Source organism: Lepidochelys kempii, chromosome 1 (assembly GCF_965140265.1).
Source record: "Lepidochelys kempii isolate rLepKem1 chromosome 1, rLepKem1.hap2, whole genome shotgun sequence".
Lineage (NCBI taxonomy): Eukaryota > Metazoa > Chordata > Testudines > Cheloniidae > Lepidochelys > Lepidochelys kempii.
Genome location: NC_133256.1, coordinates 132,225,215 through 132,252,158, shown reverse-complemented (window position 1 = coordinate 132,252,158; position 26,944 = coordinate 132,225,215). Strand labels below are relative to the sequence as shown.

General features: G+C 41.2%; 1 protein-coding gene across 10 annotated transcripts in view; it reads left to right on the top strand.

Moving 5' to 3' along the window:
• The window catches only part of MID1 (midline 1), a 328,111-nt gene that overhangs the window by 180,691 nt on the left and 120,476 nt on the right, over positions 1 to 26,944 (top strand). For 6 of the 10 annotated variants that reach the window (XM_073354729.1, XM_073354742.1, XM_073354749.1 and 3 more), the window contains exon 2: positions 23,836 to 24,551. In XM_073354729.1, the coding sequence (XP_073210830.1) occupies positions 23,892 to 24,551 (660 nt within the window). In that variant the 5' untranslated portion in view covers positions 23,836 to 23,891. Of the gene's footprint in view, positions 1 to 9,340; positions 9,569 to 22,355; positions 22,372 to 23,835; positions 24,552 to 26,944 lie in introns of those variants that run through there. The other 4 variants (XM_073354767.1, XM_073354701.1, XM_073354736.1 and 1 more) reach the window with 3 other exon arrangements.

Here is a 26,944-nt window from a genome sequence, read left to right as displayed (position 1 = left end):
ACAAAGAGAGTTGGACACACAGTACTAGTTGTCCCATATAACACAAACAAAAAACTGAGATATGCTCTTTATAAAACAATCCTTTCCTATTTATAACAGTGAGGTATCACTATTGTGTACAGCTAAGAATCTGGTATTATACTAAAATATATACTTTGGTTACTGTCAGTGAAGAAGCTTTTAATACCAGAAATTAAATCAATTTTGTTCTCTAGCCTGGCAGAGGTTTGCTTCAACATTTTAAGAATAGAAATTTTAGGGCATTGCGATACCATAGTGGTTGCTGGGGTATGAGAATCTGAATAGACTAGAGTAGGACTGCCCTAGTACACTTATGCAATCCTTACATGCCAATACGTTGAATCAGAAAAGTGTGCGGGTAAGTGATATTGGAGCTCATCATTGTAAAGCATTTATTAAAGAGGGGGGGCAATGCGAGGTTAAGGTTTAAGGCACATCACACCAAGGGAAGGTAACACAATATTCGAATTAGGCATGAGCAAAGGCCGCAAAGTTGGGACTGGGATTCAAACTTGCCCAAGGTTTGAGGATATTTGGATTTGAGGTTTAGAGTGAGTCTCTAATCCCAAATGTAGTCTAGGGTTGTATTAATTTCCAAACATTGCAGCTGGAACTCCAACTCCCTAAGGCTCCTTTGATAATCCCAGCCTTTGTGGTTTGTGTGTTTCAGACTGCATCACATTTGGATATTCATATTGCTTTAAAGCAGTTTAAACAAGCTCTTGTTACTTATTCATTGCAAAAGGTTTTTCAGGTGGTGATGCTGAGAAGAAGTTGCAGTGCGTTGTTTATTGCAGTGTTGCTGTCAACATCATCATCATCATCATCAATGTTCCTATTACGCCTCTGGCATTTAGGGCAGTGACGAAGCTCCTCTACTCCTGTCTGTTTCTGGCAAGTCTTTCAATGGTTCCCCAGCTGTGCCCCAGGTTTTTCAGCTCAGCTTCCACAGCTCTTCACCATGTTGTTTTCGGGTGGCCTCGTTGCTGTAAAAGGAGTCCGATAGAACAACCTCCTTGTTATGGGATTTTCTCTACTGAGCTGAGTAGTATGCCACCTCTGTTCAGTACACAGGAACATGCAAAATTCTATTCCTCATCTCCTTTTTTCATATGAGGGGATCTGTCACCCTTTTCATTACTGCTTTTCTAATCATTCCCTGTCTTTCAAGTGGTTAAACTAGAATTCAGTGCTTTACTGTCAGTTTAACTACGTAACAAAAGGAATTCTTCTTCTTCTCTAGCCAAAAAAGAAAACACAGTTGCTGAGCTCATGGCTCTGTTGATCACAGGGGAATATTAAAAGCATGTCCTGTATAATAGTTCAGCCGGATGAGGTGGTAGCTTTTCTTTTTTTTTTTTTTTTTAAGATTACAAGTAACTTCAATGTATTGTGAATGAGGGGAGTTTTTGTGAATGGCTCACTTTGAAGTTTAGAAAGATACCGGCTTGTTTGAGCAAAGGAAATCTAATATTTGATGGTGCAATTCATAATCTAGTCATTTTATGTGAATCAAGTACCATACAATTGTTCCTTCAGTGAGTCACAAAGACTGCCAAAGAGCACATGCTGCTATTGAAATTAAAGTTTGCCAGGCTCCAGAGAGCTGTAATAAAATTGTCACTTTTAGTAGGACTCATTGGGCCAAATTCAGAGCTTACTTAAATGCTAATGTAATTTGCAAGGGAGTATAAATGGCACAGTAGTGTATCATTTTAATGTAGTTACCTATCGTTTTTCTAAGGCTGAGAAAGCAAAAGGTGGGGGTGTATCTGACAACAGGAGACTGTGCTATGAAGCAGCCATTTAAAGGAGACTGTAATAAAGAGAGTGTAGCATAAAACAGCCATGTAAAGCAGTTTGGTATAAAGAAGCCATCCACCTTCCATGGGAAATTTCCATCAAGGGAGTTGCATTTCCTATGACACTAGTTGTGAATTTGGCCTCTAATGACTGGGCTGGATTCTCAGTTCTACCCTACTCTCTTACTACACAAAGTGAGTGCAAACCTCATGCAAGTCCCAAACTGCAGATGCCCCTGGCTCCTATGCCTCCTTCTCTCTTGGCTTCAGGTACCAGGAGCATATCTGGGATGGGCAGGAGGAGTGGCCATAGAGCAATGCACTCTGTGAATCCCCAACTGGCAGAAGAGCACTAGATTTCTAGGAATGTGCTGTTTAGAGCAGCTGTGAGGCTATCCTAACTTTCATGTTCGGCCAGTGAAAGAATCCGAGAGCCCCCACACTATGTTCACCTGGCATAAGTTGGACATGACCGCGAAACTAGGACATTTGATTTTCTTCTTGAACAATCATTTTACTTCCCAAGAAACTTTCTCAGAAATTGAAGGAATAACATTTTCACTGTCTCCATCTAGCTGTGCACTTGAATAAATCCACATGTGTGTAAGCATCCTTACACTTGGCCAAAGACACAAACTGAGGAGATGTAAACTAGCAAACACTACTCTTAAATGTCAGCCTCCCTGAAACTTTTATTTTTCTCATTGTTAATATTATATTGATGTAGCTCTGCCCTGATCTCACTGTACTTACATGGCTGCATTTGCACCCTACATAGGGACTGGTGGCTTGGAATATCAACTGCCTGATACCTGATAGTATCTCTCAAACTATTAATATTTGTGCCCCAAAAATCAGGAAAAAATGCAAAAGTACTTCAAATTTCAAAAACGTTGGCATTTTTTTAACTTGAAAAGTGAACAATTCTGGAATGATATAAAAATAAATCAGAAAAATGAGTCGAAATAGAGCTTTTCCAAGCAGAAACAGGCAAAAATATGTTCCATCTTCTGACCAGAGGTGACTTTTGCCCTGAAAATATGCACCAAAAAAAAAAAAGCATATTGTAATTTTCATATGTGCCAAATATTTTTACCTATTGAAATACTGACATATGAAATTGTTTTTGAATCTTCTTCAGTCTGTCTAGGTATTTATACCTTGCTCACCAGCATAATATCTGAGCAATTTTCCCTCAGCCCAAACCCAAAGTAACTGCTCTCTGGACTGCAGAGTTCCAGGGGATTGGAATTCTGTGCTCTGTCTGGGGAGTTGATCAACAGCTACGTCTGGTACTCCTCTTCCATGGGTTTGAATGTCTGGTGGATCCATGACCAATTGTCACATCCCGCCCTCCTCTTGGTCTGCTTCTTCACCTAAAGGCCTTGTGCTTGCCTGGGCACAGGGAGCCTGCTGTGGAGCACAGCTCCATGGTGGACAGGGAGCAACAATCTGGGATCCCATAAAATCTGGGCTCCCTTGGTCATAAAGTTGCCGTCTTTCTAATGGCTGGTAACCAGACCCCGGAGTCCCCACCCCCTGCTCTGCCTCTCCCGCACTCTCCAGATAAAAAAACCTGGACATCAGGGCTTGTCAAATGGCACCTGGATGCACAAGCCGAAACCCAGACTGTCTGGGTGAAAACTGGGCAAGTGGCCAACCTACTTGCTCAGCAGAATCATATTGTGTCAAATCTTCTCTATACAGAGGTGATGTGGATGGCCCTGAATTCTGCATAACCAAGGTGTTAATGAGCAAAAGCACTGGAGATCCTGCCATCAGAAATATGTGCTTTTCCTCATTTAAAAATTATTTCAACTCTGTTGAGGGTTAAAGACTTGCCTTTGAAGTCTAAGGGTGGGGAAAGTGTACTTCTGGGGTACTGCTCCCAGTCCACAGAATGTCATGAATATCAATAGGAAATGAATACAAAGAGGGAGGCTAGCATACATTTCCAGAAAAATCTGTTTAATGTTTAAAATGCTGAGTTAAGGAAAGGGCAGCAGGTGACCGATCAGCAGGAGAGATGAGGTGAACAGTCCATTAGATGCATGATTTAGCTTAAGTTAAAGCTGCTGAATGAAAACTAAGAGATGCTAATGTGGCCAGGGGACACAGTAGAAATATTTGCTTTGGGGGACAAATTCTTTGATTTTTTTCCTCTTGTACATTTTTTCCTTTCGTCTTCTCTTTTCATATTGACCACCCGTACATTTGTTTGCACACCTGGAAGTTGTCCCACACAGTATGCATAAAGCTGTTCCAGAAATCCAGTTTGAGGCATAAGGGCCTGATCCTGTAAATACCTCCTACTTGAATAACCCCACTGAAGTCTATGGTCAACTCATGAGAGTAAAGTGAGAAGGATTAGGCCCTCAATGGCTCTCACACTGAATGTATACAAAAATCCACATTTTTAATCACACAAGTGAGTTCAGATCAAAATAGAGCTGTTTTGTTAGAATTGAAACAACAAGGAGTCTGGTGGCACCTTAAAGACTAACAGATTTATTTGGGCATAAGCTTTCGTGGGTAAAACACCACTTCAGATGCATGGAGTGAAAATTACAAATGCAGGTGTAACCCTTCTGCCCGTCAGAGTTGGCAGCAACAAGGGCCGGGTTCAATATCTAGGGGTTCCATTCCAATAACACAATGCAAATCGGCTCGAGCCCCCACCCAGTGACCTGGGACAAATGTATACCACCCCCGCTGGGCGCCTCCCAGAGGCAATACTTCCCCTCTCGCAAGCACATAGTCTGAGTGTAGCAAAAGTCTTTTAATAACAGAGAGAAACAATGTGGCATTATGTTGGGGAAACACCACCAACAGGATTCATAATACAACCCCTGAGCAAAAAAAACCCACCCCAGGCAAATTGGGGCATGCCCTTTTCCCTTTGGTTCTTGAGTCCAGCAACCCCAAATCACCCAAAGTCCCAAAAGTCCAATGCCCCAAAAGTCTCTGTCCCTGGTCAGGGCAGCCCCAGAGTTCGAAAGTTTATCTGCGGAGCTTTACCTCCCAACCTGGGTGGAAATGGGACGGGGGTAAGAGGCACCTTACGTGATCTGAAGCTGACCGCCCCATAGCTCCATAGCGGCGCTCCACTCCGCCAGCCGCCCCACGAACTCCTTCGCTCAGCTGCGCTCCGCTCCGCCAGCCGCCCCACGAACTCCTTCGCTCAGCTGCGCTCTGCTCCGCCAGCCGCCCCACGAACTCCTTCGCTCAGCTGCGCTCCGCTCCGCTCCGCTCCGCCAGCCGCCCCACGAACTCCTTCACTCAGCTCCACGGCCCACAAGCAGCTCCTGCCATCCACACACTGCGCCGCGTCTAACTGCTTCACCAGCCGTCCCGCAAACTGCTCCACAATATATCTTCAGGCTCCCCCACTACTTAACACAACACTCAGTGATTTCAGCTCTTAGGTGAATTCAGCTTATAATAGGGGAGCCCCAGTGCTGGTGCACTGTCAGCCCAAAGTGAGCTCAGCAGCCTATAACTAGACTTCTAATGAAATCAAAATTAGCTCTGATATTCCACAGTGGAGAGAGGAGGAAGTGCAATTAGCATGTAAGGCCCTCACCAAGGGGCCCATGCCACCACATATTAATACTTGTCCCCAGCCTCTCTCCATTCACACAGTTTTGGAACCCATGACCCTTGCCTAGCGAGTGCTACTTAGTTGATGGTGAATCCCTCCATCATAACAAAAGGCCACGTACAGTTCCAAGCACAGTTCCCATAATCAGGGTAATAACAATTTATTCTTCCTGCCCCAATAACAGAGACACTGGGGATCCCACAGCAGCCAAAGTGACCATTTGGGCAGCTATGGTCTCATTCTAGGCGTGGTGGGTGTGCCTATGCAAATGAGATCGGCCCCTGAAGTTCTTTTCCACAACTTGCCACACCTCACCACCAGATGTCAGGGTGGAGCTCATCCTGACACTGCTTACACAGGCATGATATGATGACACATGAAGGGAAGGGAGTTACCTCACAAGTGGAGAACCAGTGTTGACAGAGCCGATTCGATCAGGGTGGATGTAGCCCACTCCAAATAATAGATGAAGAGGTGTCAATTCTAGGGGAGGCAAAGCTGCTTTTGTAATGAGCCAGCCACTCCCAGTCCCTATTCAAGCCCAGATTAATGGTATTAAATTTGCAAATGAATTTTAGTTCTGCTGTTTCTCTTTGAAGTCTGTTTCTGAAGTTTTATTGTTCAAGTATAGCTACTTTTAAGTCTGTTATGGAATGTCCAGGAAGATTGAAGTGTTCTCCTACTGGCTGTTGTATGTTACCATTCCTGATGTCCGATTTGTGTCCATTCATTCTTTTATGAAGGGACTGTCTGGTTTGGCCAATGTACATGGCAGAGGGGCATTGCTGGCAAATGATGGCATATATAACATTAGTAGACGTGCAGGTGAATGAGCCTCTGATGGTGTGGCTGTTGTGGTCAGGTCCTCTGATGGTGTCGATAGAGTAGATATGGGGACAGAGTAGGCAACGAGGTTTGCTACAGGGGTTTGTTCCTGGGTTAGTGTTTCTGTGGTGTGGTGTGTAGAGTTGCTGGTGAGTATTTGCTTCAGGTTGGGGGGATGTCTCTAAGCGAGGACTGGCCTGCCTCCCAAGGTCTGTGAGAGTTAGGAATCGTTTTCCAGGATAGGTTGTAGATCATTGATAATGTGCTGGAGAGGTTTTAGCTGGGGGCTGTACGTGATACCTGGTGGTATTCTGTTATTTTCCTTGTTGGGCCTGTCCTGTAGTAGGTGATTTCAGAGTACCCGTCTCGCTCTGTCAATCTGTTTCCTCACTTCCCTGGGTGGGTATTGTAGTTTTCAGAATGCTTGATAAAGATCTTGTAGGTGTTTGTCTCTGTTTGAGGGATTGGAGCAAATTCAGTTGTATCTTAGGGCTTGGGTGTAGACAGTGGATCGTGTGATGTGTCCTGGATGGAAGCTGGAGGTAAGTATAGCAGTCAGCAGGTTTCCGGTATAGGGTGGTATTTGTGACCATTGCTTATTTGCACTGTAGTGTCCAGGAAGTGGATCTCTTGTGTGGACTGGTCCAGGCTGAGGTTGATGGTGGGGTGGAAATTGTTGAAATCCAGGTGGAATTCTTCAAGGGCCTTCTTCCCGTGGGTCCATATGATGAAAATGTCATCAATGTAGCGCAAGTAAAGGGGTACTAGGGGACAAGAGCTGAGGAAGCGTTGTTCTAAGTCAGCCATAAAAATGTTGGCTTACTGTGCGGCCATGCGGGTACCCATAGCAGTGCCACTGACTTGAAGATATAGGTCGTCCCCAAATCTGAAATGGTTGTGGGTGAGGACAAAGTCACAAAGCTCAGCCACCAGGTGTGGTGGCCTCATCAGGGATAGAATTGAGGCAACCTTCTCCCACTATCCTTTGTTCCTGTTAAACATCTTTAAAAGGGGAACCGTGAAAACTTTTCATGTTCTTATTTTGGGTAACAGGTTCAAAAGAATTATCTTTATCCAAAACACCACTGTGCAAGTCTCCCTTTCTAATTTAGTTTATCTATCTGTTTGGCCCCCACTACCATAATTTCTGAGCACCTCACAGTCTTTATTGTGTTTGTTGTCACAACAGCCCTGTGAGGTAGGGTAATGCTGCTCTCCCTGTTTTTATTGGTTGGGAACTGAGGCACAGAGAGATTAAGGCCTTAATGCACAAAAGGAGTTAGGCACCTAGAAAATCACTGTGATTCACAAAGCCTGAGTTGGGCATCTTGTACAACGAATAGGGAGAGAATAGGCGCCTTAGAGTGCAATTCACAAAAGCTAGCACACCACCTAAGCAATGCCAATGAGAAGGATGTGTGCCCCCCTCTCAGAGATAGGTGCCTAAATCCTGGCTCCAGGGAGGTGCCTTGGGATTCTCAGTTGCAAAATGTCTCTTGGTGGTAAGTGCCTACACAGTTAGCAAGAAGCTGGGAAAGAGGAAGGTAACATCCCTCATATCTTTTAGCCCAGTGGTTAGGGTACTCACCTGGGATGTGGGAGACATACAATCCAAGTCCCCACTCTGCCTGATGGGAAGAAGGAATTTGAGCAAGTATCTGCCACCTCTCAGGTGAGTGGCCTACCCTTCGGGTTGCAGGACTCCCTGAGATTCTGTCCTGTTGAAGCTCTTGCACTCTGAATAAATAATGGAAGAGTCAGTGGAGCAGGGGGACTAGATCCTGAGTCTCCCAACTCAGTGCTCTAACCGCCAGGCAACAATTGGATTCTCATGAGGGTGTGCTCATTCTAATTTGTTTGTTCACTCACTCTCTTTCAAAGAGTCATTTGAGCTAGAGAGATAACCCAGGCCTGAGACTAACTCTATTGCCTGGTGCTTAGAGCACTCACCAGGTGTGTAGAAGACCCATGATCTCATCTTCTTCTTCAGTGACTCTAATAATTTATTCACAGTGGAACAGCGTCAAAAGGAGAAATCCTTAAAAAATCTGAATGAAGTAAGTCGAAAAGGGTTCCAAACCATTGTTTTAAGGAAATGAAATGCATAGGAAATTAAATAATCACAATGTTTATTATTCCATTGTGAACAAAATACAGATTCATGTGGGGAAAGAAAGACCAAAGAGAATGTTTGTTTGTTTTGCATCCTTATGGTCAAACATCTGAGGTACGTTTGCTTTCTCTGTGCTGTGCTGCAACTGCATGAAAGAAATCATTGCAACATGAAAAACAGAAAACACCAGGAAGCAATTCTTTCCTGCTGTTTCCACTTTAACATGAATTTTTTTAACACCTTTATTGGAGTCCAAATGTCTGGTGTAATATCAAATCAGTCAGGATTACAATCAGACATTTTACATGCTTTTGGGTTAATCTGTAGTTTACTCTTGAGGGTTGTTCACTTGCACACTGATAATTTAGCAATGTTTTTTACACAACTGCAATCACCCAGTGCTTCATCTCCTAAACTAAAAGAGGTGACTTATTGCTCTGTGATTCTGGAAAGAATTCCCTTCCCAATAAATACAACTAGGTGTTTCAAGCAGCTGCTCCAGCTTTTAGGTGAACTCCTGCCAGGCTTTGTTTATGTGATGTATTTTTTAATAGTGCTTGGAGAAAACAATAAAAATAGCAGGGGAATCATTTGTCATTTTTCTCCTGTAGTGTTCTACATTCTGTGAAGAATTAGAAAAGTTCTGTACTGTTCACATTGTGTGACAGGTTTTGCCAGTTCAAGTCAGTCTCTTTTACAGGCATGGCAACTACAATTCATTATTCAGCTCTGCATTAATTACACAGCAGGCTGAGCTTCCACTTGTTCAAGTTATGTGGCAGTGTAGCCCAATGTCCTTATTACAAGCCATCATTGTCGGACAGGTTATACAGAAGCTCTGTGAGAGAATCTGATCCTCATTGCTTTTTTACTTGATTTAAGTTGAATGCTGAGAGAGATTTTGCTTTAGGGTCAGTGACTAAGGCATCTGGATTGCTGAAGGATTTTTGATTCTTAAACTCTGGCGGAGGTGATTAGGTGGAGCTGGTTTTCCTGGAATTGTAGGGTAGATTTTCCTGTTGTGTTTCAGCGTCCACTGTCTCACAGTTACAGACACAGTCACAGTATCGCTCCAGGATTACTAGGACAGTGGTAGCTGCTACCATCTGGCCGTTTTGGCCTGTCAGTATTTTTTGAGTGGGTCAACGTGGTCTTTCTCTACAGAAATGTATCAGCCAAAAGAACTAGGGCGAAATCCATCGGTGGGTATGTGAGTTGATACGTTCTTGAGGGTTGGAACAGATACTTAAATTCTCAACGGCGAGATTACATTTTCCATTTTCAAAAATATTTTCAAATGTGTTTAACAATATGGTAATGCAGCATTTTATGTTTTTGTGCTATTATAGAAAATGATCTTCTCTATATGGAAAGCTTAACAAAAATGTTTCTCAGTAATAAGCTATTTTAAATTTGTGTGAATGTTGTTGTTGTTTTATCAATTGGTGTTAAGCTACTAAAGAAGCCTGGAAAATAGGCATCTTCATTCTGGTAAATGCAACTTTATAGTTTTGGTTTAAAAAGTATCCAATAAAGGGCGAGGTAGCACATTTTCCCTCAGTTCTCTCATTTAAACATGAAATTTCCTACAGCCCTCTACCGTGCTTGTGCAAAGTCTTTGAAATCACCTTTTGATATAAAATATTAATTTGTTACCAATCAAGTTACATAATCTAAAACTTTGACATGTACTAGGCTAATGTCCTAGAGATACATGTTAGAAGGATAAACTTTCTTTTAGCACCAGTATGGTCAACGTGGTATAGAAGACAGCTTGAGCATGTAAACTATTTTATTTATGTGTGATTGAAGTAATGCCCACCAGATGTACTATATATATTCAGTGAAACCAGGAGTGTGTATGAGCCACAATTACTGAGTTTCTAATCTATATTTCCCAGTAGGATATTTCAAACTGAACAATTGTCTGTCTAAGGGCAAGATAATCTGACATTCGGAGAGGTCCATTTTTAAAGTAGCTATTTAAAAATCTAATAGATAATGATGCTAGGGTGTGTGTATGTTGTGGGGAGTGCGGGTGGGGGTGGGGCTGGAACTGTACAGCTACATGCCAGTAATTCTATCCATCATGTTACTCGTTTTCAACCAGTAAAAGTTAAGGGTCACTGTACTCTGATAATTAACCAGAAATGTATAACATGCCCTAGGTCTAGAAAGTTGAACCAAATTAAAGGAGATTTTACATTTTGTTGGTGAATGGCATTGCAAAGAGCTGTAACTTTAAGTATTTGTTTTTCTCATGCTGTCATCAGAAGTAATTAGATACTGTTGTGATGGGTGCTATAGAAAATTTTGTGGTAGAAAGACAGAATATCTATTTAGTGTACTGATGCAACCATTCTGTATAGAGAATAATTTTGCTTTTGTTTATTCCTTTTCACTCTCTGTCTCTCCACTGTAAGGTGTTATACTGGACGGTTGTCTCTATGACATCAGTCACTACCCCAGGTAGCAACATTTAATGGATAATTTCCTTTTTTTTTCTTTCTTTACTCTCCTTTTCTACCTTTTTAGAGAGGTGCTGAGCACAAGCATCCCCCAATGATTTCATATGGGCACTCTGCACCTCTCCGGATAAGAATTATAATGAGAACATAAGGAAAGCAGTACTGAGCAAATGCTGTACCACACATTGCATCTTGGCTTTAAAATGCGTGGCTAGAGAGAAATGAGAATCGAGCACCAACTCCCAACTATTCTGAGACTGAGTAATAAGATTTCTGAAAATCCTGTATTTACGCAGTAAAATTTAGCTCAGATGCGACACCCAGCTATCAATGAGGTTCTGCTTTTGTGCAACCTTCCAGGTGGATTGAGGCAGATGATTTCCTCCAAGGTCAAATAGTAAATGACTTTACTCAGATTAGAACTGAGTATCCTCTGGCTTCCCAGCCTTTTCTATGTGCTGGAACTAAGGGTATGGGGCGGGGGTGCTCCAGCACCGTCTGGCTTGAAGTGGTTTCCATTATATACAGGGTTTACAGATTGGTTCGAGGTCTCTCAGCGCCCCCACTATAAAAATTGTTCCAGCACCCCTGCAGTCTTTGTTTTGACTGCTGTTCCCACCCAGCCCCACAAAATCTCCTTGCTCTCCTATATTTTTTTTCTTTCTGAAATGAGCCAATAGCGTTTGGCACTTTTAATTGTCTGAGTTACACACTGTTACTGATACTGTTCTTTCATTTGCTGCTTTTAATTCTTTAGCTAGAAGTACTAAAGCTATTCTGCATGGCTGCTAAAAACCCTCAAGGCGAGATTGTATGGTTGTGGGCAATTGTTTGTTTTGTCTCACCGTTCTCCTTACAAGGGATGCAAATACAAAAAAGAAAATACTTGAGATTGCCAAGGTTCATGTTTCGTGGGGAGATGTTACCTTTAAGTTCCCACAAAATAAGAGGGTGGATATGCCTCTGTGAGACAGTGAAGCATTGCAGGCTCTTTCTGTCAGCAGGTAGCTTTTGCAAGCTGTTCTCAAACAAAGTCCACAGACAAGGAAAAGTAGGGTGACCAGACAGAAAGTGTGAAAAATCAGGACGGGGGTGGGGGGTAATAGGCTCCTACATAAGGCAAAGCCCCAAATATCAGGACTGTCCCTGTAAAATTAGGACATCCGATCACCCTAAGGTAAAGTAAAGAACTCCCCTCTTTGCCAAGATTGGGCTTTATTAACAAAGTGGTAAGACTGAGACTTTTACATCTCACCCTGAGTAAGGGGCAGTGCATAACAGACCAGGGAATGAATTATGACAACAAATTGTAATTTCTTTCAAGACTCATCCTTGCTCCAAGGAGGAAGAAAGGTGCTATTGGCATTACCAGTAGTTGATTATTTCCCCCTGTGTTGGCTGAGATATGCTGGTCAGCAAATCGACCAGCTGCACAGTGGAGTTAAGAGGGAGAAAGAGTCTTACACTTGCTTACTTGTCTGCATAGAGTTATAACAGCAAATCACTACCTTGTCCAAATAAATTAACAATAAGATACTAAACTGAGGCTCAAGCTTTCTCTCCAGGCTTGGCTGTTCTTAGGGTTCCTACTTAGAGTGCTCAGCCCACACCCTAGATCTTTTCTCTGTAGGAAATTATCCCCACCTTTCTCATATTCAGTGGAGATAAGAAGCTGCCTGCCTCAGTGATACAGCAGAACCTCCTTACTTTTGAATGGAATAGAACAGAACCCTTTCCCAGCAGAATCAACACCTGCTAACAGGGAGGGTTGTTTCACTGCCAGCCTGTTATACTCTCATTGTACTATACCAGAGGTGACTCTTGGCCTGTAACTAAATTGAGTTTCCTCCTCATTCTGTAACTGGCTAAAGCTGAATGGAAATGAGATGGGCGCAGCAGACAATAATGAAAAGGAGATAGCCATCTTTGAGATACTCCTGACCCAAAGACATATTTTTTCTTGTTCTTGGGATTCAGGATTTCAACAAAGATATTTGTAAATTCTCCATGGAGGAAATCAGGAAGCCTGGAGACAGTTGTTTTGCAAATCTTAGTCAATTACACTAAAGTGTAACTGACATAAGGCACAAAAATACATACTGGGATTGGGTTCTGCTGCTTGTTCTGCAATTGACTTTCTATGAGGACATCGCAAGTCAGTGTCTTAGCTCATAGAGCCTGAACCATGCTAGGAAGATGGGTAGGAGGTATACAACAGTGGTTCTTAACCAGGGGCCTGGGAACCCCTGGGGAGCCGTGAGCAGGTTTCAGCTGGTCTGCTAAGCCAGGCCAGCATTAGACTCACTGGGGCCCAGGGCAGAAAGCAGAAGCCTCGCCACCTGGGGTGAAGCCTGGGGCCCTGAGACCACCACCTGGGGCTGAAGCCAAAGCCTGAACAATGTAGCTTCACGGGGGCCCCAGTGGTGTGGGGCCCCAGGCAATTGCCCTGCTTGCTACCCCCTGATGCTAGCCTTGGCTTTTTTAAGCAGAAAGCCAGTTAGTGTGGCACAGGTGGGCCGTGGAGTTTTTATAGCATGTTGGGAAGGGCCTCAGAAAGAAAAAGGTTGAGAACGCCTGGTGTAGAACACTGTCCTGAAACCGTTCTGCCTGCATGGGCCAGAGTGGGAGCGTCCTTACTAGGATTGCCGATTTTGGTTGGACGTATTCTTGGAAGTTTCATCACATGACATTATCTTTAATTAAAGATTAAGCTTTAATTTCTGGAGACTCCAGGAGAATCCTGGAGGGTTGGCAACCGTAGTCCTTCCTGCTGTCCTCTGTTACAGCTAATGACTGCATTCCTCTCAGAGCTGTCTCACAGACACCAGGCCATATGTGTGAGGGGCTCAGATCACAATCTTGCCACCACACAGACATGTGTAGTGTCTGTCCGCCCTTTGTTCTCTCAGGAGACAAGCAGCCAAATTTATCTGTCTGTCTCCTGCACAGATAGCAGGGCTCTCTGAGCCCTATATTCCTCCCCTACAACAGTGCATCTTCAACAGAGCAGCTATAGTTTGCCCCTTATCCTCTCTATGTCATAGTCAATCGGTAAAATAGGGACCTACCTCACTGGGGCCACATGAGGCTCAGTGGATTAGGTCCAAACTCTCCTCTCAGCTACACTGCTACAACTTTACCAACTTTGCCCCTTAAAGTTTGTAAAATGATTTGGGTCCTTGAATGAAAGTGTGTGCAAAGGGAAAATCATTTTTGTTGTTGCTCATTTTAATTCTACTTAAATACTTACTTAAGTGATTTACAGTTTTTAAAATCTTTCCCCCTCAACTTACCTTAGCAATACAGTCTTCATTTGAAAATACATTTATTTGTCTTATACAGGCACTCAGAGGAACATACAGAAAGGAATTATAAGTGTGATAGACATACAATTGGAATAAAATGTTCAATATTGGATTGGGAAAACTTGTAAAAGCCAGTGAGCTGATTCTTTTCATAGTGGTTGCAAATGTGCAGAGTATAATACTGAGAACACATTTCTGGTCTGTTAGAATAAAAATACACTTTCTTTATGGGACTTTTCAGCTATCACATGTGAGGAGCAGAAAGCAAGGCAGAGAGGTTGATGGGATATGCCTGGTGGGTAGGATGGAGATTAGTTTAAAAAAGCAAGAGCTTTATTTAGCCAATATTGCATCTGTACATTGAACTTCCAGTCTGTTTAAATTCTAAAAGCCCCGTGAGATGTGAGGTCATAACTTGACTGTTGCAGCTCCCCGAACACCTCTTACAGCTATTTTAAAGGCTCTGTGTGATGTGAGAACAGACCCTCGGTTTCTTCTGACAGTTTATGATTCATGGTCAAAGTTTAGGATGGTTATGAATTTAAATATGGTGTTTACCCTTGTAGTGCTAGGTTCCCCCTCGAGTCTTTTTAAGTACATGGTCGTTGTCACCCATAATGCCATTACACTGACCAAAAAGCAAAGTGAAGTGCCCAATTTTTGCAGCTGTATAACTAGAGAAACATTTGAAATTAATCTCTTTTCATTCATTAATTCTTTTCATGGAGAGGTGAGAATTATTTTTATGTAAGAGTCTTTTAGCTGGTGTAAATCAGTCAAGTTAATGGAGCTCAATCATGAGGTCAGTGGAGTTATGGTGATTTACACCAGCTGAGGATCTAGCCCTTTGTTTTCAGCATTCCACATTTCAGCATCATACACCTAAAAATATAGAACTATTGGACACACATGAATATTAAACAATTCAGAGCATTTAATTTTTAAAACATACAGAAGCATATTAAAATATATATCTGCTATTCTATTTTAGGTTTCAGAGTAACAGCCATGTTAGTCTGTATTCGCAAAAAGAAAAGGAGTACTTGTGGCACCTTAGAGACTAACCAATTTATTTGAGCATAAGCTTTCGTGAGCTACAGCTCATTTCATCGGATGCATACTGTGGAAAATACAAAAGATGTTTTTATACACACAAACCATGTTTATCACTACAAAAGGTTTTCTCTCCCTCCACCCCACTCTCCTGCTGGGAATAGCTTATCTAAAGTGATCACTCTCCTTACAATGTGTATGATAATCAAGGTGGGCCATTTCCAGCACAAATCCAGGTTTTCTCCCCACTCTCCCCCACAACCCCCCCCCACACAAACCCACTCTCCTGTTGGTAATAGCTTATCCAAAGCGATCACTCTCCTAGCCCTTTGGGGCTTTACTGTATATGGTCATTCTTGATTTTTTTCAGTTTTTAACGTAAGGCTCAAAGAATATTCTAGTTCCCAGATGATTATTAGATCCCAGTTTGGTAAACGAATGTGTGTTTTTTCTATTGAAGATTCCACTCCTGTGAGGTGCTGAGCATTCTCAGTCCCGCTGATGTCAACTTGCAGGATTGGGCCTTTAGAACATGTGTTCTGTAACTGACATATGACTTTCCACAGACAGAATGATGCCCTCAGGACTATGTTTAACCACAAGTGGTGTGGAGGATGTGCTTTTGCTGTATTTGTTAACATCTCTTAAATGTTCCAAAAAATGTAAACTGTTACAAATATTATGACATATCCTATGTAGTTTACTTGTGGACAAAACAGTTAATTATTCCTTTGGCAATGAAAATATATGAATAATGTGAAATATTCACATGAAAAATATGACATTCACTTGTGGCAAAAGCTGTTGAATGAATACTCTCCTTTTGTAGTTTTATTAACCCTCAGTTTTACGATATAAATGAGGAAGAGAGTTCTCTGCAGTAAATGGAGGCTTATATGTAATGATGACTAGCTTTCCCTAATGTAGTGAATGCGTCTCTTCCCAAAGTATTAGGAATAATTTGATTATCAGCTACATGTGGATGGTTGCAGTCCTTTAAAAATATGTCTATGTCAAAGTAATGAAATGCATAAATAATTATTAACAGCACTAGTTAATCACAGACCTCAATTATCTGAGATATAAAAGTTGAAAGTAGTTAATGGATTAGGGGCAAACATTAGGTTGTGAGTGTTCTTTAATAGCATTAGGAATACTTCTTGAATCTGATGCCACATGTTCTAACTGTTCCCTAAAATGATTCTATTTATATCCATCAGGAGAAGGAAAACTACAAAATAGATTTTCTTTCTTCAGAGCTAGTACTAGAAATTCCAAATGTATCAATTACAGATGAGACAGGTTTTCTTTCTTGCCTCTTTCAGTGCCCATATCCGATTCTATGATAAGAATGTAAACACTTAACTACACTTTACTGTGCATTTATACAACATCCTGCTAACCTGAAAAACAGACATTGCCTATTATGATGTTACTTTGTGTCAGCACTAGAAGACACACACCCATGTGCGCACGCACACACTAATTCTGCCTTTGACTCCATTTCCAAATTTCACTCAACTTCATTATAAACAGTTTCTATACAGTACATTCTTTGTGTGTGGTATCTATAAAGGTTTTGCAACTTATTTTATAACTGCCATTCTTGGATTAACATAACATGGTAATGTATATAATAAGGACCTTTTTATATTAATTTTTAATTTTTAAAGTTTGAAAGACCTTTCTACAAAAAAAATAATTGCATCAGCAGGTGTTTCATGTCTAATTCCCCAGTCTTGCATGCTTATGTACCTGTATGGCTTTTACACATGTGAGTTATTCCCACTGAATTTAAGTACATCACAGGTGCTGGAAGGATGGCAAGAGTGGGGGGAGCAAATCCCTCTCTCCCCCCCCGAGTCCCACCCTATTGTAGCCTCTGCCTTCCCGGAGCCCCTGCTCCCCCCACACACACATACTCTCCCTGCTGACCAGCCTGAAGCCCTCTGGTGATGTGTTCTTCCTGTTTCCCAGACCCAGCGGGTTCCCGGCACCAAGAAGAGCCTCCACTGTAGTTTTGGTAGCTGACAGGTGAGGGCCAAGCTGCTGGCATGTGGCTCAGTGCAGAGTGGGACCCAGGTGCCAGCCAACCAGGCCAGGTTACAAACTGCTGCCTCCCAGCCAAGTTTTAAAGGTGGGGAGGGGGAACCATGGCCCTTTGGGTGCCCGGAACCTTTGTAGAATTGGGGGTGGGGAGGGAGGCAAGGCCAAAGTGGCAGAGGAATTAATATTTAAATATCCCACAGACAGCATATATGTTTCTTTTGTTAAAAAGTGGGGTGGCCATGGCACCCTAACCACCCCCTCCCCCCCCCGGTTTTAGTGCTGGTGACACGCGTCAATGTTTGCAGCATGGGCCCTGACATTGCAGTACTGAAATCCGGATATGTTGTCAGTAACTGTTGCTAGGAAAAATGCCAATGGAAACTGCTTTGGGTATATTTAGGATATGATTCACCAACACATGAAAAACTGAAATCTTGTTAGTGAGGAGACACATCAGAGAATCTCCAGATATAGCACAACACACCTTTTTTGCTTCTGAATAAATACAGTTTTACCAAGTTGCACAGTCTTACATGCACCGGAAGACAGTGGAGAGCGGCAGCTGGTTGCAGCTGCTTCAGCAAGTGTAGGACTGCTCAAGGACAGCCCTTATTTATGCCACTGGCTCAAGAACCTTATGCCAGTGGAGGATCAAGAGTAGCAGAGATCCATTCTGCCACATTGATACCTATCCCATCTTGTCCGTGACCTGCCCCTGACACACCCTCTCCTTCCACTCCCTCTGAAAAATGGGCAACTGTATGGAAGCATTCGAGCCACCTCTGCTAACTTTACTCCAGTAGAGGGTTATTCTCCATTGACTTTGTGACGCAAAGTGTCCTTAGTTAACTAGAGCCTGTAGCCTATTATTTTTAAGTATAGTTTTACTTTTTAGTATAATTTTACCTCAGTTATAAAATTATCACTCTTCAAAAATTAGCAATACGTAGTCTTGTCCTGAATGTATTGGGTCAAAATGGTGGATGACATTATCTGGTAGTAATGATATTATTATGTAGTTAATGCTAAAGAGAAAAAAAACAGGCACTCAGATGTTGTGGTGATGAGTATAAAATAGGTAGGAAGATAGAACGGTTCTTAAATCTACCTGCAGAGATAGTTTCAGCTTCTTGGTATGTGTAGGGACTTTAAAGTATTTCATTGTTGTTGCACTCCTAGGACCAAAGAAAAGTAGAGAAGAAATACTCAGAAGTACAATGTTATCATTGTACTTTGGTCTGTAACCTTAAACAAATTGTTTAAGGGGTTAAATGCAATGTCACCTCAAGGAGGAATACTAACACACGTGTAGGGTGCATTGGATTTTTTCTCTGTTTGCTATAATAGCTGCAAAATACTTACTAGAGCCAAGAAGAATATGTTACATTCTCCTCAGTGAATGTATTTTTGGGTCTTGATCGTGCTCTCATTGAAATAAATTGCAAGAGTCTTAATTACTTTAATGGCACAGGCGCTGGATATTGTCAATGAAGAAGTGTTAGGCTTTTTGACCAAAAATAGATGTATAGAATTGTGAGTTTTAAAAAGATATGATTTTCCACTATGAACATTTTCTCTCTAAATGTAGCTCTTTATATTCATGCATTTCATTCATATCCAACTAATAATATACAGTTCAAAGACACATTCTTCTTGGACTTCTGTTTTTTCTTAAATCATAATACCCCTGCTCTGTGTGTTTAAATTGCACTTAAATAAAAAGATAAAGCATAGAAATAATAAAGTAAACATAGTAATAAAATCATATTGCAGATCATAATAGTAATGAAACAATCATATAAAGGAAGAATTTTCCACTGTACTCCGCTCGTACTTGACACTTGCGAGTTAAAGTAAATTAGTCAAATTTCAGTTTAAATTGTCCATTTCTCTTTCTTTTTTTCTAGGGAGCTTGAGGATGCTCTCCTCATGGAATTAAAAGGAGTTATCACCAACTCAAAGTTCTTCAATTTGTCTTAAAACAATGGGTCAAATCCTGGCCCATTGAAGTCATAGGAAGGGAGTTTTGTCACTGATTTCAGTGACATTTCACCCTTTAAGGGCCAACATTCTATTTCCAGCATATTTCATACACTGCATTTCTGTGAGAGGAGATTCAGACTTCCAAATGTTCTGTTTCCTCTGAGGTTTCTTCCATTCAGGTTCCCAAGAATTCAGTCTGACTCCAATCTCATCACACAGGATCCTTTATTTGGTATACAACAGGGGTTCTCAACCTCTTTCTTTCTGAGGCCCCACTCCCCAACATTCTATAAAAATTCCATGGACCACTTGTGCCACAATATCTAGTTTTCTGCACAAAAAAGCCGGGGCTGGCATTAGGAATAGTAAGCAGGGCAATTGCCTGGGGCCCCATGCTACAGGGGCTCTCGCAAAGCTACATTGCCCAGGGCTCCAGGCTTCAGCCCCATCAGATGGGGCTTCGGTTTTCTGCCCTGGACCCTAGCGAGTCTAACACTGGCCCTGCTGGCGGACCTCCTGAAACTTGCTCACGGTCCTCCAGGATGAGAGCCACTGGTATACAGCAAAGCTACGCTGCTGAGTATCAGATTCAAGCGTAGTGGTTGAGCATAGGGCATACCACATAGCCACAGCAAACCTTTTCCTTTTATATACATTCATACATCACATTGCATTTATTATACGTTGCATCACATGTTTTGGGATTGGCTTGGTTACTTTGTAGGAACTAATCTCTGTGCAGCATGCTCTGTCCATGCACAACTTACTGTTTACCTCATCTTTACATTCCCAATTTATCCATTGGACATTTGTAAATGGTTCCCTCTTATCTTAGCTAGAACAAACATTCTATTTTTAGCCTGCTGATCCTAATCCTGTCTCCCAAAAAGTGAGACCTCACCCATGTCCAATTACTCATGTCAAACCAGGTCTACATTCAGTTCTTATTGAAGTAGGTTTCCCAGCTAGAAATAATATTAATGTTTTAGCATTTGCTATTTCACTGTTGTCGATTGCTAAAATTACTTCTTGTGAGTTGAACTTAGTATTTCTCATTGCAATAATATTTTTAGCCTGTAATTCTAAAGTTTTTGAAATTACCAAATTATATATTCCAAGTTCTTTCCACTATTGCTGTTTTTCCTGCACTGGTTGGGTGGCAGTAATTTTACAAACTACAGCTTTGTAAAGCCACAACAGAATCTATTATAAATCATTTATACTGAATTTTTGTTTCTATGATAATACACTTGGCATATGGGGTGGTTTTTTGGGGTTTTTTTTTCTATTGGTATTAAAGTGCAGTCTTCCAATTTCAAGAGGTTAGAAGTTTTCCAGAAAGCTCATGAAAGTGAAAGTTCATACATGAAAATTTGAGAAAAATGTCATTGGGTTTTAAGAGACTTTGTGGATGGATTGCTAACATGACCTGCACTGAATTGTTTAAAAATACAATAGAAGGATTGTAATAGTAAAGTAATAGCAGGATTGTAGTTGGTTAGATACTCCTATTTGGATTGTCTTTAGCATACTCTGTCCCTCTTACAGCTTACATTAGTTTTTGGTTCAGTTACAGAGGCAGTGGTAATGAAAAATGCAGTGTTATTAAAAGTAAATGTCATTGGTAGCTACAAAGGAGAGGAGGTGCAGATGATTTTGCTAGAGGTTTTAGCAATATTTGGTACAAGGGGACATATATCATTTATTGAGCTCCCTCGGTGTGTTCAATTCTGAACAAACAGGAAGACAGGTCTCTAAGGCCAGATTTTGATGCCCTTACTCTCACGGAGTAGTGCTACTCAAGGAGTAAGTTACCATTCAGTAAAAAGAAAAGGATACTAGTGGCACCTTAGAGACTAACCAATTTATTTGGGCATAAGCTTTCGTGAGCTACAGCTCACTTCAGCGGATGCATTCAGTGGAATACATCTGATTAAGTGAGCTGTAGCTCACGAAAGCTTATGCTCAAATAAATTGGTTAGTCTCTAAGGTGCCACAAGTACTCCTTTTCTTTTTGCGAATACAGACTAACACGGTTGCTACTCTGAAACTTACCATTCAGTGTGAATAAAGGTATCAGAATCTGATCCTACATCAGACTTGGACAAAATAGTCTATAAACACCTTTCTGAAGCACTGGGTAAGCTCCAGCCTTTGGATCAGTGGTGCATATACCTCCTTGTTTATCTGTAGTTGACTATCATTAAAAGCCATTTGTTTCAAGGAGGCAACTGAACAGAGATAAGGACGTCACCTGCCACACACTGAGCCAGCGGGATTTCCATATATAAAAGGAAGCATGGGAGAAGCCCCAAATCCTAAACAATTATAAGAAAGAAACGCTGAAGGTCAGTGTGTTTTCACTGAAATGCCAGTATAGAAGTAACAATTAGGTTTGCTGGCTTAAAACCTTGGCTTCTGCCAACCATAAATCCCCTTCTCTTATTTTCAGTTCATCATATAAAATACAGGATAAATGGGTGATGAGATATTCTGTTGTGGTGTGGGAATGAATTCAAACAGCATGAATGAGGTTTTGATCATCTGGATCTGTCATGGAACAGTGAATGAAGAAAAGAAAAGAGACACTGTTCTTCATCTGCAGAATATGCTTTCATCTTTTGTGTGCTGTGTGACTGTGGTTGATGTGAGAGTGGCGGGTTATCATTGCACCCATGTCAAATCAACAGGTCTTTAATTTTTAACAGGCACAGCATGTATTTCTGGCATTTGATGGATAGTTATAACTGAATTAGACAGTGGCAAAGTGAACTTTAGTTGAACCAAGATCATCAGCACAGTAGACCTGAAAATTAAGACTTGTGATGAGGTCAGTGCGTTTTTAAAATCTTCAGAGCTTTTGGCATATATCTGGATGACTGCAAAGGACCAAAAACATCCCTGGAACTGAAGCCTCAGTGCCCTTACCCCAAAGCATGTATGAATAAGAATTAATGGGTGATTTGAACCTTGCCTCCATTTGTTGAACTTTTCTGTTCTGTTATGGTTTGTATTGGGGTTATATATAGCATTCCTGTCACTGTAACTGCAGTCCGAAGTTTAATTGTAGTGAAATGCAGAAAGTTCAAAGAGATTTGGTTCCCAAGCTTGCTAATGAGCACCAGGCTCTCTTCACCCTTAATGAACCAAGGTTTGTATGTGGATTTTTTTTTTGAAATGGGAGGGAGGCAGGAGTTCACACAACTGAACAATGACTTTACAGTGTAAAGAGTGTGCAGCTGTGCCATCTGAAGCTGTCCTCAGTTATGAGCAACAAAGCTTAAATAGATTGTACTGTGAAGAGGTACAGCTCTGTGAGTGTGAAGCATAGCTTTTGCTTCTGCTTCACTGACCTGTCTGCTTGCAATAGCAATGGGGCCTTGATGAGAGCTTAGGCAGGGAGAGCTGCGTAGGGCGACTCTTTCAAAATCACTCCCTGTAACTTGAATAGAGAAGAAGAAACAAAATGAAGTTTCAGTTGATCTCTTTCCAGGGATGTACTGCTGCATTTTCTTGAAAATCCCATGCCCTCCATCTAAAAGTCATTGGTGATTCCTTAGCCTCTTCAGCTGATCCATAAACCACTAAACTGAGTATTTTCAGCCGATAGTCTATTTTCCTTCTAAATTGTAATAACAAAGATTATACACACAAAGAAAAATTTGTTAAACTAAACAAACCACAGATATGAGCTTCTGGAAGATCATTGAGCTAACGTGAAATATTATGTCTTAGGTCAAGCTCATTTGAAATTTGTGCAGAGCCAATATTTTCTGTTTAAAATAGATATCTATATTATATTTTGTCTAACCTCTCTATTTCTGTTGCATCCATCGCTGCTGCTGCTGTATATATGTGTACGTATATGCCACATTAAGTGTGTGTGTGTGTGTGAGATGAATTTATGCATATATACACATTCTTGAGAATATATATACACACACCTCTGTACTCTGCTGCATGTGTACTGCACTACACGTATATTCACAAACATATAGATATAGAGACAGATATACCCAGTATATTTATGTACCATGACTGTAACATTAATTAAAATGTGTAATATGAGACAATGCCACAATGTGAAGTACAGAAGCAACAAGGAGCTTTTAGGTTATCTATTATAACACTGTGGCTTAATCCTTGCTCTGCTAGTCTTCAAAACAGAAATAAAAAAAAAAATTGCCAGCAGGTTAGCAAAGCAGAAAGCTGCTTCTGCAGCAGGAATCTGTTTTTACTGTGATATGTTGTTCTGCTGTTTGAAGGTCTTAATTTTGGCTTTTAATAATTCAAAAGCACCAGAAAACATCTGCTGTTGCCCTCAATCTCATGTTAAAGATAGAAAAACCGACAAAAGGGTTTTGGTTTTTTGTTTCGTTTTTTAAATACAAAACAGTACAATTGCTATGGTTTTTTTTAAATTGCTTTTGTTTTTTAAATACAAAATAGTACAATTTTAAATACCTTGACGTGTGCCTATGCAGATTCAAAACTTTAGATAGCTCTTCCGTCTGCCGTGGTGGCTTGATAGTACCAGTGGCGAAAGTTGACAACCCCCCGTGGCTGACCCCTCTTGCTCTCTCTCGCCTAATCGAATTTTGCGTTATGTTTCCAGATAGCCGATCAGCTTCCCTGGATTTCGCTGACGACACAGGAAAGCTTTGCCTGAAGATGGAAACACTGGAGTCGGAATTGACCTGCCCTATCTGTCTGGAGCTGTTTGAGGACCCACTGCTGCTGCCTTGTGCTCACAGCCTCTGTTTCAACTGTGCGCATCGCATATTGGTCTCCCACTGTGCCACCAACGAATCAGTGGAATCCATCACTGCCTTCCAGTGCCCTACTTGTCGTTATGTCATCACTCTGAATCAACGTGGTCTAGACGGACTGAAGCGCAACGTCACCCTGCAGAATATTATCGACAGGTTTCAGAAAGCGTCAGTGAGTGGGCCCAATTCTCCTAGCGAAACCCGCCGAGAGCGGGCATTTGATAGCAACAGCATGTCATCCAGTGAAAAAGTTCTCTGCCAGTTCTGTGACCAGGACCCTGCCCAGGAAGCAGTGAAGACCTGTGTCACTTGCGAGGTGTCCTACTGCGAGGAGTGCCTCAAAGCGACTCACCCGAACAAGAAGCCATTCACAGGCCACCGTTTGATAGAGCCTATTCCAGACTCTCACATCCGAGGATTAATGTGTCTGGAGCATGAGGACGAGAAAGTTAACATGTACTGCGTGACTGATGACCAGTTAATCTGTGCCTTGTGTAAACTGGTTGGACGGCATCGTGATCATCAGGTGGCAGCTTTGAGTGAGCGCTATGACAAATTAAAGGTTAGTTTTACCTACTCACTCCTTGTAGCCCAGCAAGCAGGGTGTGACAAGAAGCTTAGTTGCATGATGGGGAAATATGTTTTCTCACCTCTGAAGAGTGGTTGGTATGGGTAGGAGTGCAGTCTGCAATTAATATGTAATATGTATGTACACACATATATCTGTTCTTGAAAAGGTGTCAATTTGCTGTAGATAAAGTTACCTCAGTATTGTCTAAACTTCCCTATACTTACCATAGGGAATACCAAGCATACTACAAATATTGAAGTAAACTTGTTCATTTATTTAAAGCATTATCTATAGTGACTGGTAAGTTTTTAACGTTGATCGCTGTACATATAGGTGTGTGTATATACATATACATGGACATTGAAATTTCAGACATTCTTTGAATATTCTGATGACAATTATTTTTAACGCAGTTGCTTACAACTGGAAATCCCTCTGCATCACGCTAAGCAGGGGAAGCATTTAAGAGCTGTCTTCAGGACTCCCCCAGCAACAACATTCACCCACACTTATATAAGACATAGAAATGAAAACAAAAATGAAATTGTTTCAGAGCTACCTGTGACATTCCCTTGGTTATGTGATTTTTTTCTCCCCCTCCCTACCCCTTCCACATCTATCCTATCAGGTAACAATGCTGTTCTGACAGTCCTGTGTTCCGTTGCAGAATGTCTTCAGTATAGTACCGGTATTCCTAACACACATTCTCTGGATGTTCTCCAGTTTCAGCATGGAATTAATTTAAACAAAGCTCCAACTCAGGTAGTAGTAACTAAGTAGAGAAGTATTATACCTCCTTGAGCCCAGGATCTTTTAGTTACCAGATTTGCATGCTGCTGCAGAGCAGAATAAGAACAAACGAACCTCAGGAACCCCCACCCCCATTCCTTAGGGAAATGCAGCTTTGATTGTTTTGAAGGAAGACTACAACTGAGAGATCATGAGTATGAAGGTAAAAAGAGCATTCTTCTTCTTCTGCATACAATGGTTTCAATGGCAAAAAATTAACAGAATAGGTTGAATTTAACTAGAAGTCTTATCTCAAAATATATACTAATAACACACATTGTGTGTGTGCTTTTATGTTTATATATGAGTGTGCACACACACACACACACACACACACACGTCGTCTTATATTAAAACAGTGAATAGTAATAGGAAGAAAATCTGGCTGAAACTGACAGCTTCCTTTTAAATCTTAAAGGATTTCTTGTTTAATAATGAAGTCTAGTTATTTTTACATATATTACACAATTTTATTCTTTGATAAATATAAGATTTTTTGTCATGATTGATAATAGTTTACTTTAGTATTATAGAATGTGGATATAAAAACCCAATAATCGGCTTAATGAAATGTTACAATTCGGTAGATGAATTAGAACTGTTACATCGCTATTGTTCATTGATTTATATTGGTAGGAATGCACTATTTAATGTGAAATACCTGCCATAATTAAATATTCGTATATATTCGTAAGTATATTTTTTGGTGTCTCAATATAAGCAATTAGGAAATATCTCACATTTTGATTTATTTAGATGTAGTAAGCCTAAATATAGCATTTTTAAAACAGTTGACTCTTTTCTTTATAGCTTTGAGTTAATATCACCAATAGCTTGGAAAATTAAATTTAAAGCCAGGCTAGTTTGTACTGTACTTAGGTTTTCTGCTAGCTCTGGTTGTGAACATGAATGCAGTGGGTAGAGTAGATGATTGTCAAATGATGCCATTCCACTTTAAGGACAATGCAAATGATTGTTTAAATTCCTACTAAAATTATTTAGCTAAATTCTCTTTACATATTGTATTACAGTGTTTTGGCATTTTGTGTCCAAGGTAGCAAGATATCCAAATATGTGTTTCCTTGGCCCCAGCAATCCTGCCAGGTGGTTGATCTCTTCCCACAGATAGTTCTTTCAAATAACAACAAGCCTGTCTGAAGGCCATTTGTTACCCACTTCATCATGAGCTACCATTCTCCTCATATAATCCTTCCCTCCATGTGCTGCACTACACTCTGGGTAGAAGGGTAGTAGGCCAGGTAGTTTCTTTCAAGATCAAAGTTCCATTCTCTGGCCATCAGCAAGGCTATTTGAAAACCATGCCCTAGCCTTTCTCTCCCTACCCTTTTCTCCCAGAGGCTGAGAATATTTTATGTGCTAAAATCCTAGAGCGAGATCTATAGCATGTAGATCGGCATCATTCCATTGAAATAAACTGAGTGATGTGGGTTTGCATCAGCTGAAGATCTGGCCTCTGCTGTCTGTCAGACAAGCAAGAGTTCCAAATCCACTCTTGAATTCTGGTTGTCTCCTTCATTAAGGGTAATATTGACCTTTGAGATAGATACAAAGTCAGTCTAGCTACACTACTGCTA